This window comes from Prosopis cineraria, unplaced genomic scaffold, assembly GCF_029017545.1.
Source record: "Prosopis cineraria cultivar Desert tree isolate PC_DT_omini unplaced genomic scaffold, ASM2901754v1 PC1, whole genome shotgun sequence".
NCBI lineage: Eukaryota > Viridiplantae > Streptophyta > Magnoliopsida > Fabales > Fabaceae > Prosopis > Prosopis cineraria.
In genome coordinates this window covers 28,855,968-28,873,900 of record NW_026555332.1, presented here as the reverse complement: position 1 = coordinate 28,873,900, position 17,933 = coordinate 28,855,968, and the positions used below count along the sequence as shown (strand labels likewise).

The following is a 17,933-nucleotide window of genomic DNA, read 5'->3' as shown; positions in this document are numbered from 1 at the left end:
TGTGAAGAGGGAAACCATAGTCTATAGGTTTGTTAGATTACCTTTAGCCGAGTATTTCTACCACTGAAAGTGTGCTCAGGTTAACAAGTGCTTGATCCAGGAGAGCCTATAGTTTCATGTCGGGGAGCTTTGAAGATTCGGTGGCTAGATGATCATGCTAGTGTTTATCTATAACATCCTATATTTTTTAATCCCAAGTTTAATAGTTAATCGAGGGAGGATGGTAATTAATGTGGGATTAGAGATTTGGATGATTTTTTGATGATTTAATTTCTTGGCACATTGTATGAGCAGATACAGGCGAGAGGAGTGCGTTTCGAGTCGAAGCAAGTGCATATGGTAAGAATAAATCTCATTGTGCCATGCGCTGGAGCTTGTGCTTCATATGTTGTGGGTACGTAGACTAGAAAATCAATTCTTAAGTCATGAAATGGGGTGATTTTTAGAAGTAAAAATTTGAGAAACATACGAGAAAGGAGAGGTAAAGGGCCAAGAAGCTAAGTCAAGCCATTTTAGGTCATTAGAAGGTGATTCGCATTAATAACTTGTCGGGTAAGCTACGTATAACTCTTACCTTCCCTTTTACACAAAATTCTCAAAAAATAAGTTATAGGAAAATTGAATCGATGGAATTTAAAGGGTTTGATTTTTGCTCAATAGTAATAAAAAGGTTCTCGAGAGTTAAATTAGAGCTTTACAACTGGTTTAAAATTGAACGGTAGACCTTTAAACCCGTAGGCTCAATTTTAGCCCTTAGAGTGAGAAAGTTAGGACAAAAATTTGATTTGAGTAAAATAAGATCGGTTAAGGTGATGTAAAGTAGTAATTGGGCAGTAATAGACCTAGAATGGATTAATGGAAAAGAATTTACAGATGAATATAGCCCTAAGTAATAGAAATGAGTTTTTGGTCAAAATGGACCAAATGACTAAAACTTGTCAAATGTGTTCAAATTAACATATTGGATGCGTGAATAGAGAAGGGAAGCTTAAAATAAGCTTGTGTAATAGTTGAAATCCATGGTAACCTTTCTTGTGATAGAAGGGTTGAGGTAACCGAATAACTTCCTTTATTTAATTGTTTATTGTAATTGTATGTTAGTATCCTATGTAATGCGTAAAATAGTTTTAAACTGAGCATGTTTTATAATATTGTGTGATTATTGTGTGAAATGACTTTTAATTGAAATAAAGCATTGAAATGTGTGATTTCAAATGGAATGTACTTTGTGCATGCGTGTGTGTGTGTTATGTTTGAGAAGTGAGTAAAATGATAAATAGGAAACTTAAATGGTTTGAAAAAACATGATCAGAGGGGTGGGAGTTCACCTGAGTGGAGGAGATGATAAAGACCATATGGCAAGGTTTCCTTAGTATTCGATAGGGTGTAGTGTTGGAAACAATTCTCCTTAGTACCCGATAGGGTGTGGTGTTGGAGAAAATCTCCTTAGTGCCTATTGAGGTATAGTATTGGATAAGATCTCCTTAGTTCCTATTGAGGTGCAGTGTTGGAGATGAGAGATTCCTTAGTATCTTTGACATATGGTGTTGAGTTAACGATGCCCCATTATGTATATTGGGGGAAACCATTATCCGTATTATGTGTTAGAATATCTTTAGCTGAGTGATTCTACTACTACAGGTGAGTTCAAGGCTAATGAGAGTGTACATTGGTCTAAAGTGAGCTTATGATTTTGTTCGGAGTGATTTGGAGGTTTGGTTGGTAGTGATCATGCTAGTGTGTTATGTGATATATTGAGATATGTTATGAGATGGCATGAGATGCTATGTGATTGATGAAAAGTTGCGAATGAAATGAGATATGTGGTACAAATGTTATTTTAATGAGACTTGAATGATATAATATGCTTTACTTTCATATTATTGCATGTTATAATCAATAGGAGTGAGTTATTCTGTTACTGAAATTTTTATCTCACCCCCGTGGTTACATGTTTACAAGATCGGGAAGTGATTAAGACAAGGGAAAATAATCTTGATTAGCTTGAGTTGTGAAGCTATGTACTCTAAGTTTGTGTAATGGATTGAACTGAGATTTTATATATTAGTGCAAATGAGTTGCTATTGATTTGCATGCATAGTTTGAATAGAGATTTTATGAAATCAAACCTAATTATGTGTATTTGTGTTTATTGAAACAAAAAAGGGCTATGATTTGAGTATATTGTGTTGAAATGATTGTGTGTTAGTGAATCTTAAGCTAAGGGACAAATTATGATGAAATAAGTAATTTGGAGGCTAAGCTTATATTGTGAACATGAATATGTAAGAATATGTTAAGAAATAGCCAAGTGGGCTAAGTTATGCCAAGAAATGGCAAAGTGTGTAAAGTTAGTGAAATTGCAAAAATTGATTGTAGAAGAGTCAAATTTTGATATATGAGTATGATTGTGATTAATTATGGTCAATCAGGTGTATTAGATCCTTTTGAACTTGATTTAAGGCCTAATGTGGTCTAATGAGAGAAAGGGATCGATTTGAGCACTTCAGTGCACAAATTTTTTTTTGAAAAGTGACTTTTTGCACTTAGGTGTCCAAATTTTAATCGGACTATTAGATCATCTCCAAACCTATCTCATTAGTTACCTTATGAGTTAAGCTACGTGTGGGTACTTTAATCACTCTAATTGGACGTTGTATGTGAAAATGGCGTACATCGAAAGTTCATCATTTTAGTTGTCAAAATGATAGCATAAAATCGGACAGGTGTGCCACGACATATGGTGACACATGCCGCGGTGCATAGCACAAAAAGGGTCAACATGTGGCTCTGTGCCACATACCACGATGCACATACCAATTCTCAATTTTATTTTATGATGAAATGCATGTCATTGAGATAGGAATGCTGGTGGGTTATGTCCACTACGTATTAGAGGAGTGTATGATTTGCTTCCGCTGTATATTTCTGTAATTGTATTGCAAATTGAATGATTTTACAAAATAAGTCTTCAGTCGAAGCTTTTGAAATGAAATTTTATTAAGGTGATTGATGTGAGACAGTAGTAACATCATAATCTTCTTATATATTGAGTGGATATTGAGGAGGTTATAGTATGTGTGTGGAATTCCTTTGAAAAGATGAAATTTCCTCATACTTTATATTTGATATCACTTTAGTTTTGTTACTTTGGTATGGTTATTTATGGTGATAAGCATTAAATAAACTATATCGGTTACTAAAATTTTTATCTTACCCGTGGTTATTCACATTTTTCAGGTTCCAGTACTAGTGGGTCGAAGGGGCAGGACATAGGCTGAGTAGGCATCTCTCGCCTAAGTCTTTGTAAGAATAGGTGTAATGAATTTGTAGATTGTTAGCTAAGAATGTGTATAAGTTGCCATAGGATTCAATACGTGTGCATAAAGTTGTGTTTGTAGTAAATGTTGTATTTTAGTGATTTTAAGCTCTGTAGCCCTTTGTAAATGAGTGAATGATAAAATGATTGAATGGACTAGTGGACGATTGTATGTATGTGAATACGTGATGCTTGAAGGTGATGGATGGTGATTTAGCCTTGTATGAGATTAAAGAAATGAAAATATGACTTAGCTTAAAAGTGTGAAATGGACAGTTTATAGGATAAATATGCATATGTGTGTTATATTATGCATGTGTATGGTCAATTAGGTGTGTATTGTCCATTTGGACGTAGTCAAGGCCCAAAAAGTGGCTAATGATATTTGGTTTCAAATTGAGACACTTAAGTGACAAAATTTTGATAATAAATAGTCAAAATACATTTAGGTGTCTAATTTTTGATAGAAATATTAGATTGAGATGAAACTAATGTTATTAGTTAGATTTTGAGACAAGCTTCATGTGAGTGCTTGAATCACCCCAATTGGACATCAAATATGGAAATGGCACACATATGAATTTTGTATCAAAAACTATAAAAATGATAACAATTTCAAGTATTTGTGTCGCAACGCACTTACTCACATGCCGTGGTGCATAGCACAAAGCAAATGGCTGTGGTCTTTGTGCCACATGCCGTGATGTACGGTGCCAAATTTTACTTTGTTTTCTTGAGTTGCACATGTTCTCTTGATCTTTAATGCACTTAAGCCAAATGCTTCCGCTGTGTGTGGGGTTTTATAACCTGAGTGATTTATAAAATGATTTTTTGGCAATCTTTTCTTGGGATCCCAAGGTTTTTAAAGTTTTCAAAATAAATGATTTTGAATTGATTAGGATTGATTGTAGTGGAGCGCATGGTAATGTCAGTAAAGGCATTACACATATTCACTTTTAAATAATATGCAATTATTAGGACAAAAGTATATCTTCTCACAAATCATGCCAATTGAGCATAGAATTTATTTTACCTTATACATAGTCTTTGGAAGCTCTTTGTTCACAGGTAGAAATTGTTAGGATAGGTTAGCACTTAAGAGGTGGGGTGAATTGGGTGATACTTAAAACTTTTTGAAACTTGAAAAGAGTAAAGAGGTAAAAAGTGAAGGAAAAAGATGACACACTCAGACGTGCAAGTCATAACGGAAAAGATTGTCTCCAACCGATCTACCCACTTCTCAATTGTTCTATTTTCCATAGAACCCTTAAATGACAAAGGATTCAACCTTAGGAACTTCTTCAAGGCTAAATTAATAGAGCTTTCTTGCTCTTTTCCTCTAGGCCTCACTAGTTTAGGCCTTCTCAATCTACTCTCTTTGTAGTAGTCCTCCTCTTGTTGGTTGAGTGCTTCCCTCTCTAGTCTTACTCTACCATGACTGCTAACTCTTTCTAGGTCTTACTTGACTCTTTCGGTCTTTTCTTTAAAATTTCATCATGCTCATCTATTCTCTGTTCAATTCTTTCCATCATACTTCTTAGCTCGAGCAATATATACTCATTGCTCATTGTAGGTCTTGGTTGCTCTCTAGCTTGACCTGAGCCTTGTCCCATCTCAACATGCTTACTAGGGACAATATTCTCCTCTTGTACTAAGACTTCTTGCACTTATCTTGATACATTTGCTAGAATGTTGCCGGCCGTATTTTTTGTTTGTACCATTCTCCCTTCCTAAGGATAAAAGTTATCTCACAAAAGGAAAATAATTAACACTAGCTCAAAGGGGAAAAGAATATGTGTATAATGTTAATCACCAACTTTCTATATGTAAATGCACCATTCACAAGCAAACTCACACTTGATTCACAAATCCATAGTCTAATTCTCGTAACCAGAGAAACTGATACCAAATTAGAAAAACCAAGAGACCAAACTGTAAGGTCTCCCTTACTAATCCACTATTTAACTCTAAATCATGGCAATCAAGGGATTAACCCTTAAAAGATTACTAAATTGTAAAATTTCACAAAAAGACAATTGCTCCAATTCTTTTTTTTTTAAAGAATCCCAAATTCAATATTTCGAATCTTAAACATTATTGAATAGTCTCAAGTCAGAGTTTTGAAAGCAATATGGAAGCTTGAAAATCAAAATCATGAGTTTTAAAACTTAAAAACAGATTTTGCGTAGAAAATGACATGTACACTGCAGCTTATGGCATGTGCACCGCGGAACTTTCGATGCGTCCCAAATCTCCATCCAACGTTTGATTGAGGTAGTTTTAGTGTCTACATGGAGCTTTCTCCTATCTCTATCTAATGGCACCGGTTTCCCACTCAAACTCATTTTCTATAAAAAGTTGGACACAAAAATCCATTTTGATCACTTTTTCATAAAATTTCACAAATAGAGTGTCCCAACTCAACCACACATGCCAATACTCAAACCAATCATCTGACCACACTCAATAGACTCTAACGAACTCGTGTAATGCACTACACACAATTGAAGACACTTATAAAATCACCAATCAACCTCATTTTCATAAAACATAAAGGTGGAGGAAATGTTGCACAAAATCATCAATTTCATCCTAAATCTTTCAAAATACATATGTTTTTACTTACACAAGTATTTTAGCTCTATCCATGGGTTTACAACTAAAACTCACAACCCAAGGCACAATATATACTAGTTATACACAAAATCATACAAGTAGTGCATAAATCATGTCAAATGATCCTAGTTGGCAATTACATTAATAAATATACATGAAAGTAACAAAAGAGGCATAAAGAGAATTACTCCATGATCCTAGGCTTCTGTGTGCTTTCTCCGATTCAGATTTGATGAGCTAGGTTTTGAAAATATTGAGAATTGAAGGGTGAGTACAACCCCTTAATAACCAAGTTTCACCTAACCCATACAATTACATATTAATTGTAAATAGATGTAATTAGGCAAAAACACAGATACCACATATAACACTCAGCCACAGTTCACAAAACTAACAACCATGTGACCGGGCTTACTATAAACGCACTTTATCATGATATTTCACAAAACATAACACGAGGTAGCAAAAATAACAACCATGCACCCTCAACATATGCCAGACCACAAAACTAACAACCATATGACTGGATTTATATGTATGATCATATGCCAAACTTATATTCTCCTATTCCTCTGACATAAAACCGGCGGCTATTACGTGGCTACGTCCTTCATAGACTAACCCAGCCTTCCACTTATGAGGAGCCACCGGGCCAAGGTTAACTCACTTACTTATGTAATCTGATTTCTTCTAATGCTAGCAACCATGTGGTGTCGTACCCCTAATCTAACCTCCTCATGAACTGGTGGAGACTAGTTAGGTTCAAGTCCCTCATAGAACTAGTAGGACAGTCCCGAGTCAACCATAGAATAAGGGCTACCTCTTGATTTTAATGGTCAGTGCCAAGGCTAGTTCCCGATTCCAATGGTCACTGCCAATACCATGTGGATTTAAATCAATCTACTCCTCTCCCTAGGCAAACTCCCACTAATGATCATGCTATGTACATTTCTCACATAATATGCATTTTAACAATCAATTCATAGTACATGAACTTACATAAACTCAAATACTCCACATATTCAGCACATAATACATCACAATTCTCCATCCATAATAACAAATCACAATCAATTTTGTAAAACACAAAGGGTGGCATAATCAAGGTTACCTTTTCAAAACCATTTTGCAAGTCAAACACATTGCCAACATGCATTATTAATTTAAATAATAAATCACATTTCACAAACACAATTAACATTCAACTATAAAGATTAAATTTCCCCCAATTACTTCAAACCTTTAAGAGAACAAAGGTTTACCTCTCATTATACCAACTTCCCAAAGTTTCAATAAGCTCGAATGGTGATAAAATGAATCACACTATAATCATACAACAAGAATATCATCATTGTCTCAATCTTGAAAATTTATTATTACATAACTCCACACACTCTATTTTATCAACACATAGTCACTACCCATTCATACCCAATGGGCTCATTAAGTTCCATTAATGCACATTATCACTAATAATACCTTAAATAATCATTAATGCAAATAAACCTCACCTAACTACTATATTTATATCCATTTTTGGATATTAAATGCTCCCATAGACCAATCATTTCTAAAATTATCAATGTGGTGTTCCAATACCTTAAACAACTCCCATGATACTCAATTTAACCAATAGAATTAGACTCATAATCCTATAGACCAAAAATCTATCTTCTAACTCAAACCCTACTATAACTCATCATAAATGAGGGAGAGAAAGAAAGAATAAAGCACTATAAACTTACCTTGGATATTTGAAAGCTTCAAAATGTCAACAATGGAAGCCAATGCCATGCCTTAGTAGAGCCTAAGTTGAGCTCTTTATTTTCCTCTCCTCCTCTTCTCCTGTTTTCACACGCAAAACGTATTTGATTTATCAGATTTTTACCTGTGCATCGTGGTGCACGTTGCCTTCAACTACAGCGCATGGCATAGAGGAGTCTATTGCATTCAAATTTGTCTCTGTGTGCCGCGGTGGACTAACCATGTGCCGCGATATGTGGCACAAAGGACAATTCTTCACTTTTTCTTCCTCTTTCCTTGCCCGAATGGCCCGCCATTGATCTAGAACCACTTCTAAGGCTGAAATCACCACAAATACACCAAGTTAAGTCCCTTTGGCCACACACCTTATTAACTCACTTATTACTCTCATTAGGTTAGTAAACTAGGATTAAATATTCTCAGATATTACAACTCTCCCCTCTTTTTATGATTTTTGTCCCCAAAATTTAGTAAATCATGTAAATCTTACCTCACTAGAAGAGATGGGGATACTGTTGTCTCATTTGCTGCTCTGTTTCCTAAGTGGCATCTCCAAGAGTTATTCCCTTCCATATCACTTTTACTAAATGGATAGGTTTGTTTCTTAGTTGCTTATCTTTCACATCAGCTATCCTTTCTGGCTCAGTCTGGTAGGTCAAATTCTCTTATAGCTCCACTTCTTTTGGTTCAATAATGTGAGATGGATTGGTTAGTACTTCTTGAGTTATGAGACATGAAACACATCATGTATACCTGATAAATATAGGGATAATGCAATCCAATATGCCAAAGGCCCAAGTCTCTCTAGAATATCAAACGGACTAATATATTTAGGAGTCAACTTCTTGGCTCAAATAGACCTCCCAATACTTGTTATAGGTGATATCTTTAAAAATATATGGTCTCCTACCATAAACTCTAGTAGTCTCCTTCTCTTATTTGCATAACTTTTTTGCCGACTCTAGGCAGCTAACAACTTCTATCAAATTACTTTATCTTCTCTATGGTCTGATCCACCAAATCTAGAGCCAAAATACTCCTCTCACTTAACTCAATCCAACAAAGAGGTGATTGATACTTTCGACCATACAAAGCTTCATACGGAGCCATTTGAATACTTGCATGAAAGCTGTTGTTATAAGCATACTTCACGAGTGGTAAGTGTTTATCCTGACTTCTACTAAACTTAATAGCATACACTCGCAACATATCCTTAAGAATTTGAATCGTCCTCTTGGTCTGACTATTAGTCTGGGGGTGATAGGCTGTACTAACTTCAACTTAGTACCAATAGCCTAGTGTAAAGCTCTCTAGAAGTTTGATGTGAACCTCAAATCGTGATCTGACATAATCTCTTTTAGTATCCTATGCAACCATACTATCTCTTGGACATAGACCTCAGTAAATCTCTCTAGGGTATAGTTTGCTCTAATGGCTAGAAAATGAGTTGACTTAGTCAATCTATCCATGATCACCCATATAGCATAATGATTTGCCAGAGTACGTGGCAATCCTATTATGAAGTCCATAGACATGTAATCCCATTTCCACATTGGGATCTCTAAAGGTTGTAATAACATAGTGGCTTCTGGTGTTCTATTTTGACTTTTTGAAATGAACTCAGTCACATCTCACTTCATTCTGTGCCACCACTACTACTTCTTCATATATTGGTATATCTTAGTAGTACCAGGGTAGATTGTTAGCTTACTCTTGTGAGCTTCTAACAAAATGGTCTCTCTAATCTCTTAATTATCAAGAATACACATACGATCATGATACAACACGAAACCATCATCACTAAAGCCAAAAGCCGTTATTTGATTTTCCTCAATGTCCTCCCTAATTTCTAACAACTTATCTTTTAACTGTGCTTTTCTCGACTTTTTCCAGAACTTACTTGTAATTACTATAGATTTAAGTTGTATGACACGAAATCAGGAACATTCTTGTGCTCATTAGAGAAATCCTCAAGTATCTTGTACTCTTGCATCATCAAGAATGCTATGTGTAGCGTCTTTCAGCTCAATGCATCAGCTACTATATTAGCCTTGCTAGGATGGTACTTCAACTCAAAATTGTAATCCTTCAAGAACTCCATCCATCTCTACTATCTTATATTCAACTCTTTTTAGTCAATTAGATACTTGAGACTTTTGTGGTCACTAAACACCTCAAACTGCACACCATATAAGTAATGTCTCTATATTTTAAGTGCAAATACTACTGCTGCAAGCTCAAGATCATGGGTAGGATAGTTCTCCTCATGTGGTCTTAATTGTCTCAAAGCATATGCCACAACTCTGTCATCTTGCATTAGGACACATTTGAGACCCTTAAGTGAAGCGTTTGCATACATTACAAATGGCTATTTCGAATCTAGGATAGTCAACACAGGTGTAGTCGTCAATCTTTTCTTCAACTCTTGAAAAGCCTCTTCACACTTATCGGTCCATATGAAAGGCGGATCTTTCTTAGTCAATTAGGTCAAAGAAGATGCAATGTGGGAAACTCCCTAAATAAATCTTCTATAGTATCTTGCTAGACCCAAGAAACTTCGGATCTCTGTCATAGAAGTCAGTTTTTCCCATTGCAGTACCGCATCCACCTTATAAGGATCAATTGCAATACCATTTGCTGATACTACATGACCTAAAAACTTTACCTCACACAACCAGAATTCACATTTGCTCAACTTCACATATAGCTTTTTCTCTTTTAGAATTTGCAACACAATCTACAGGTGCTTAGCATGTTCTTCCTCATTAACCGAATACATTAGGATATCATTAATGAAGACCATTACAAACTTGTCTAAGTAGGGCCTAAAGATTCGGTTCATGTAATCCATAAAGATTATGGGTACATTCATCAGTCCAAAAGGCATAACAAGAAACTTATAGTGCTGATATCTTGTTCTAAAAGCAATTTTCGGCACATCATCCATTTTTACTCTCAATTAGTAATAGCTGGATCTCAAGTCAATCTTAGCGAATACTGTTGCTCCAGCCAACTGATCCAACAAGTCATCAATTCGGGGTAATGGATACTTATTCTTAATTGTCACATTGTTCAACTACTGGTAGTCTATACATAATCTTATACTGCCATTTTTCTTCCTGATAAATAGAACAGGCAAACCCTAAGGTAAACACTAGGTCTAATCAACCCCTTCTCTGATAACTCCTCTAACTGCTTTTTAAGCTTATTTAATTCTGTTGGAGCTATCCGATATGGAGCCTTAGAGATTGGCTTGGTACTAGGTACTAAATCAATTGAGAACTCAATCTCTCTCTTTGGTGGCAATCCTGACACTTCATTTGCAAACACCTCAGGAAACTCATTGACAACTCCAATCTTGTCTAATGCACTATCATACACTCCATGTACTGAGCAGAACACTAAGAAGGTTTGACATCCCTCTCTCACTGATTTCTCTACTTGTATTGCTGATAGGAATTTAGGATTCTCTGAAGTAGTCACAGATACAAGTTGTGCAATCTCATCATTCGCTGTGGTCACCTGTACACTGGTAATAAAACCATCTTTCTATTACAATCTAACATCGCATCATTGGTAGACAACCAATCTATGCCAATTATCACGCCAATTCTTAATATGGGTAAACAAATCAAGTTAACACTTGTGACTATTTCACCAAATTTCAACTCTACTTTCAAGTAAGCTCGACTGGTTCTTATTGAAGCACTAACTGGTGTAGACACATTTATCATGAAAGGTATTTCAACAACATGCAAACTCAGCCTTTTTGCATACTCATCGAAAACAAATGAGTGAGTAGCATTAGAATTAAACAAAGCAAAACTGTATTGATTGCTTAAAGAAAACATACCTCGGATAAGCTTTGGGGAAACTTCATCCTCTTCTCTTGTCATAGAAAACACACAACCAAGAATGGTAGACCTCTGATAAGTGTGAGGAGCATTCTCTGGGCAATACCGAGTGATATGCCTAACCTTGTGATACTTGAAACATGTCCAGCACTCCCCAGTATGGTGTCTCCCACACCTACTACACTGTGGGGCTCTAATCGGTCCAATTATCATAGGAGCAGAATCCTGTCTCAAAGCTTGACTCTACCCACTAATACTCTCGAGGGTGTTACTCCTCATCTGGGAACCTCTAGAATGTGAACCCCTCTGGAAGCTTCTCTTCTTACTACCACTGCTGCCTAATCCAGATGGTATAGAGCTATATCCAGCTCTCTTACCAACACCTCTAATAGGACTCGTATGTGTAGAGAAATAGCCCCTACCATCTCTCCTCTAGTTGTCCTCAACCTCACAACTATGTTTGGCCACTGCTCTCAACTTATTGCATATGTCACTATATGAGACAATATTAAAAGGTGCCAACTGTTGTTTGTAATTAGGCTGAATCTTCTCCGGTACCTGCTTGACCTTTCAATACTCATCATCATGATTCCTCAAGTATGTCAAGTATTTGGACGTTAAACTTTGCTATAAATGCTTCTTCATTCATGTTTCCTTGCTACAGTTGGTGAACTTAGCCTCTTTCTCAACTCTAAAGGAGGCAAGAAAATAGTAGGAGAAGAACCTCCGCTTAAACTTACTCCATGTCAACTAAGACCCATCCGTCGGTCTCATACTCTCCCACCACTGCTTGGCAGCATCCTTAAATAGGAATGCAACAAGTGATATCCACTGCTCAGATATGCAAGTCATAATGAAAAAGATCATCTCCAACCGATCTATCCACTTCTCAGCCGCTCTATTTTCCATAAAACCCTCAAATGACGGAGGATTCAACCTTATGAACTTCTTTAAGGCTAAATCAATATAGCTCTCTTGCTTTTTTCCTCTAGGCCTCACTGGTTCAGGCCTCCTCGATCTATTCTCTTTGTAGTAATCCTCCTCTTGTTGGTCAAGTACTTCCCTCTCTAGTCTTACACTACCATGACCGCCAACTCTTTCTACAGTTTTACTTGACTCTTTCGGTCTTTTCTTCAAAATTTGATCATGCTCATCTATTCTCTATTCAATTCTTTCCATCATGCTTGAGCAATATATTCTCATTGCCCATTGTAGGTCTCAGTTGCTCTCTAGCTTGACCTTGCCCCATCTCAATATGCTCACTAGGGACAATATTCTCATCTTGTACTAAGACTTCCCGCACTTGTCTTGATACATTTTCTAGAATGTTATCGGCCATATTTCTTATTTGCACCATTCTTCCCTCCTAAGGATGGAAGTAATCCCATAAAAGGAAAATAATTAACACTAGCTCAAAGGGGAAAAGAATATGTATATAATGATAATTGGCAACTTTCTATATGCAAATGCACCATTCATAAGCAAACTCACCTCATTCATAAATCCACAGTCCAGTTCTCATAACTAGAGAAACTAATACTAAAGTGTAAGAACCAAGAGATCAAACTGTAAGGTCTCCCTTACTAATCCACTATTTAACTCCAAATCATGGCAATCAAAGGATTAACCCTCAAAGGATTACTAAATTGTAAAATTTCATAAAAAGGAATTTCTCCAATTCTTTTTTTTTAAGAATCCTAAATTCAACATTTTGAATCTCAAACATTATCTAATAGTCTCAAATCAGAATTTTGAAAGTAATATGGAAGCTTGGAAATCAATTGAGACCTAAAATCATGAGTTTTAAAACTCAAAAATAGATTTTGTGTAGAAAATGACACGTGTACTGTAGCTTACGGCATGTGTGTCGTGGCTTGTCTTCTTTATACCATGTGTCACGGCACATTGCACAATTTTGACAGCATTAGTGCTATAATTTGACACCCCATTTATAAAATTTTATGAAAAAGTAATCAAAATGGGTTTTCGTGTCCAATTTTTTTTATAAAAAATGAGTTTGAGTGGGAAACTGGTACCATTAGTTAAAACTAGGAGAAAGCTCCATGTAGACACCAAAACCACCTCAATCCAACGTCGATCGTGTTTAATTTATCATATTTTTTCCCATACGTCGCAGCGGACATTTCCATCTGCCACAGCACATGGCACAGAAGAGCCCATTGCATTCAAATTCTTCTCTATGCATTATGGCAGACTGACCACATGTCATAGCATGTGGCACATAGGATAATTCTTCACTTTTTCTTCCTCTTTCCTTGCCCGGGTGCCTCACCATTGATCCAAAACCACTTTTAGGGCTGAAATCACCATAAATATACCAAGTTAAGCCCCTCTGGCTACACATCTCATTAACTCATTAATTACTTTCGTTAGGTTAATAAACCAAGATTAAATTTTCTTGGATGTTACATGTAGCATGTTGTACTCATGGCATCTACCCAAAAATATTTAAGAAGTTTCTTCTCATTTAGTATGGTCCTTGCCATTTCTTCTAGGGTTCTGTTCTTTCTCTCCATTACTCTATTTTGTTGAGGTGTTTTAGGAGTTGAGAACTTATGACTCATTCCTTATTCTTCACAAAACTTAATAAAGTTGAAATTGTCAAATTCTCCACCATGGTTACTTCTTGTCTTTGCAATTTTTAAACTTTTTCATTTTGTACTTTGGCTACAAATGCTATAAAATATTCAAAGGTTTGATCGTTGTGAGACATGAAGATAGTCCATGTGAACCTAGAATAATCATCAACTATAACATATGTGTAATGATTACCCCCAAGACTTTTTGCCCTTGAAAGACTAATTAGATCCATATGAAGCAATTCAAGAGGCCTTAATATGGATACTACATTTTTGCTTTGAAATATAGTCTTAGTTTGTTTGGCTTCCATACTACTTTCAGCTTTGAATTTTATCTTAGGCAATCTAATGATAAGTTCTTTCTTTACAAGCTTGTCCAATTGCTTCATGTTGACATGGGTTAATCTTTTATTCCACAACTAACTTTCATCATTCACAAAGATGAGACATTTTATGTTCAGTGAGTTATCATCATAGAGATTTATTGAATATACATTTTGAATTCTCTTTCCTTCTAGAATTGTTTTTCCTATTTGGTCATCTCTCATAATGCAATGTACAACATTAAAAATAACCCCATAACCTTTGTCACATAATTGACTTATGCTTAAAAGGTTATGTCTTAAACTATTAACTAAATAAACATTATCAATACAAGGAGAGTTAGATGCATTCTTACCAACTTTACCTGTACCAAAAATTCTTCCCTTTTTATTATTTCCAAAGATGACAGTTCCACTATCTTTATTTTTCACCATATATAAAAACATGAAGCTATCACTAGTCATGTGCTTAGAGCAACCATTGTCTAGATACTAGTTTTCATTTGTGGCTCTCCTTGTTACCTGCATAAATGTCATGTTTTTTTTAGTAGACCTCTTTAGAACCCACTTCATATTTTCACTCAACCTTGCTTCTTATGGATACATGACTGAGTCATGTGCCCTTTCTTGTTGTAGTAGGAACAAGTGAATTTGGGTGAGTTAGTCATAGTCGTAAGAACAAAGAAGTTCCTGCAATATTTTTGTTTCTTAATTGGTTTATAACCTATACTAGTTTTATCAAAAACACTTCTTTGTTGAGTCAAAATTTTATTTATCTCTACCCTTAACTAATTTTGCAAGAGTTGCTTTCAAATCTTCTTTTTCATAAATATGAAGAGAACAATCAATGTAAGAAATTTCCTTTTCTAAAATAGTAATATTCTTTTTCAAAGCTTCATTTTTAGTTTTGAGAAATAAATTTTCTTTTTTAGAAATAGCAGGTTTCTTTTTAACTGTGAAAGATTTTTTATAAGAAGAAAAGATTTATTGTGTAGTTCTTAAAAAGTAATTTTTAGTTTTTCAAATGTAAAATCAAATTCAGAGTTAGAGTCTGAATCATTTACCTGATCAGAATAACTTTTGGCCATTAGGCACAAATTAGCTTCTTCTTCTTCTTTTGTGGACTCCTTATCACTGTCACCCAGATTGAAAAGAGGTAATCCTTGAATTTCTTCTTATCATACTTGTAGCTTTTACTCTCTTTCTTTAGAGGACAATTAGCCTTAATATGTTCAAGCCTCTTGCATTTATACTAAATTATCTCTTTTTTTTCTTCCTTAAGAATTTCTTCCTAAACTTTTTTCTTTCCAAAGAATTTGTTAAATTTCTTGATAAACATAGTCATTTCTTCATCAAAGTCATCATTGTCACTTGCTTTAGACTTAGATTCCTCCTTTGTCACTTTTAAGGCCAGTGACTTCTTTTTTTTATCAGCATCTTCCTTCAGTATGGATAGTCTTCCTTTATGCTCGGTAAGACTTCTAAACAGAGCTGCCACAAATCCTATGGAATTACTTTTTGCTTCTTCAATGGGCGTAATTTTAGGTTGCCATTCAGCTGGGAGTCCTCTCATAATTTTTTTGACTTGTTCTTTTTTAGTATAAGCTTTTCCAAGTGCTGTAACTTGTAACATATTGAATTTTTAATCCTATGTTAATGACTAATTAGGGATGAATTAGTGATTTAATGTGGGATTAGGGTTTTGAGTAGTGAAGTATTATATTAACTCATTAAGATGTTCTATGGATAGATATGAGTAGAAGAGTAGAGTCCCGGAGCAAAGTGTGTGAGCAAAGTAAGGATTTCCCTCACTATGCCACGCATCTGATAGGAAATTAGTTGCTTATCCTCAAAATTACACTAAAGCTAACCCTAATGCAATATAGGGCCAACCCTATGTCATCTCCCAAGGAATGGTTTTAAGTCTAATTGAAAGTTATCTAGTGAAATAAATCAACCAAAGTTTGTAGGAATTTAGTTACCTAGCTAATTATCTAAACTAATTACTTAATGTGCAAGTAATTAAAATGCTAGTGAAAGTGAGTGAAATGAACTTCCCTTTTTGCAATAATAGAACTTTAGAGATTAGTTGATTTTGAATTCATTATCTTCTCATGATTAAGCTAAGTTTAGCTTCCCTTTCCTCTTGACTAAAGCTGTCATGACTTAAGAAAATTATCCAAAGCCAATTAACCTAATTAGCTAACCTCCCTAGGTCTTAGATTAAAGTCCCTAGTTCAATTAACCAATTGGTAAAGACATTAGCCAAGTGATTCACTCAAAATCCTCTCTTAACAGCCATGGTCAAACATATAAATTGAGCAACCACAAGATTATGTCAAGCTACTCAACAACACAAGCATTAACACCACAAGATTATGCAATATTAACACAAGATATTCACTAATTGAAAAACACAAGATTATGTGCCAAACAAAGAGTGGTAAAATTCAGTCATGGCTGTCTAAGGAAGAAATTAAATGAAACAATCCTCTCTCTTTACATCAACATCAAATTCAAATTAGAATTTATAAGCTAAGATGATTAAACCCTAGATTAAGGAATCTAACTATCTAGTAAAAAGAGAAGAGGATAGGAAACAAAAGAACTTAGCCAATTTAAAGCTCAAGACTCATCCTCCATCTTCATCTCTTTAGAATTCCACAAAGAAACTTAGCCAATCTTCATCTTCAAGAACCCTAGCGATTGCTTGTGAAGGCCAAACTCCATAGCTCTTGAATGATGGAAATGAGCTTCAATCCTTGTGAAAATGGAAGGGATGGAACGAAAATGAAGAGAGGAGAAGAATGGTATGAGTTTTGTGGAGGTTTGGTGGCTGAAATGGAGGTTAGGGTGCTGGAAAATGAAGAACAAAAGAGAGAAAATGAAGAACACTATGAACAAGAGAGAGAGAATGTGGAAGATGAATGAGATATGTGTTGGATCCCATTTGGGGCTTAAAATGGCATGCTCCTTGGTGTCTCCCATTAGCTAAAGCTTAATTAAAATAAGGAAAAAGAAATCAAAATATAAATGGGAGCCTTGTCATACTTGCAAGGTGGCAACTTTCTATTGGTTTGTAGATGATTCCAATGTGTGCCTAATTTCTCATGTGTCATCCACATCATTTTAGCTGATTTAACCCCTCAAAATAATCATAATTCACGTGCAAACCATCAGCCATTGACCTCAAGGAGTGTTGACCTCAATTGCCCAATTGATGCACAAGTCACATGCCACCTATGTCACATAAATCACATAATTCAATTAAATAGCATATGATATAATAAAATCTAATTCATGTCCAAAATTAAATTCATAATTAGAAGAGAGAATTTATTAAATTAACCAAGTTTCAGGCTGCACAAAATTATATAAAAATTTTCACACAAAGGCAAACCAAAAACTAGGACAAACTAAGACACTTAAGAAAGTGCTGACTTTTTTATTTAATTAC

The 17,933-nt window shown here is 35.3% G+C and overlaps 1 protein-coding gene across 1 annotated transcript; it reads right to left on the bottom strand.

Annotated features, from left to right (window-relative positions):
• Positions 1–10,798: 10,798 nt before the first annotated feature.
• LOC129286478 (uncharacterized) lies at positions 10,799–11,766 on the bottom strand. The gene is made up of 2 exons (XM_054922459.1): positions 11,341–11,766; positions 10,799–11,248 (listed from the first exon to the last, which is right to left on the bottom strand). Exons 1-2 carry the CDS (start codon positions 11,764–11,766, stop codon positions 10,799–10,801), a joined length of 876 nt encoding a protein of 291 aa, XP_054778434.1.
• Between the last annotated feature and the right edge of the window lie 6,167 nt (positions 11,767–17,933).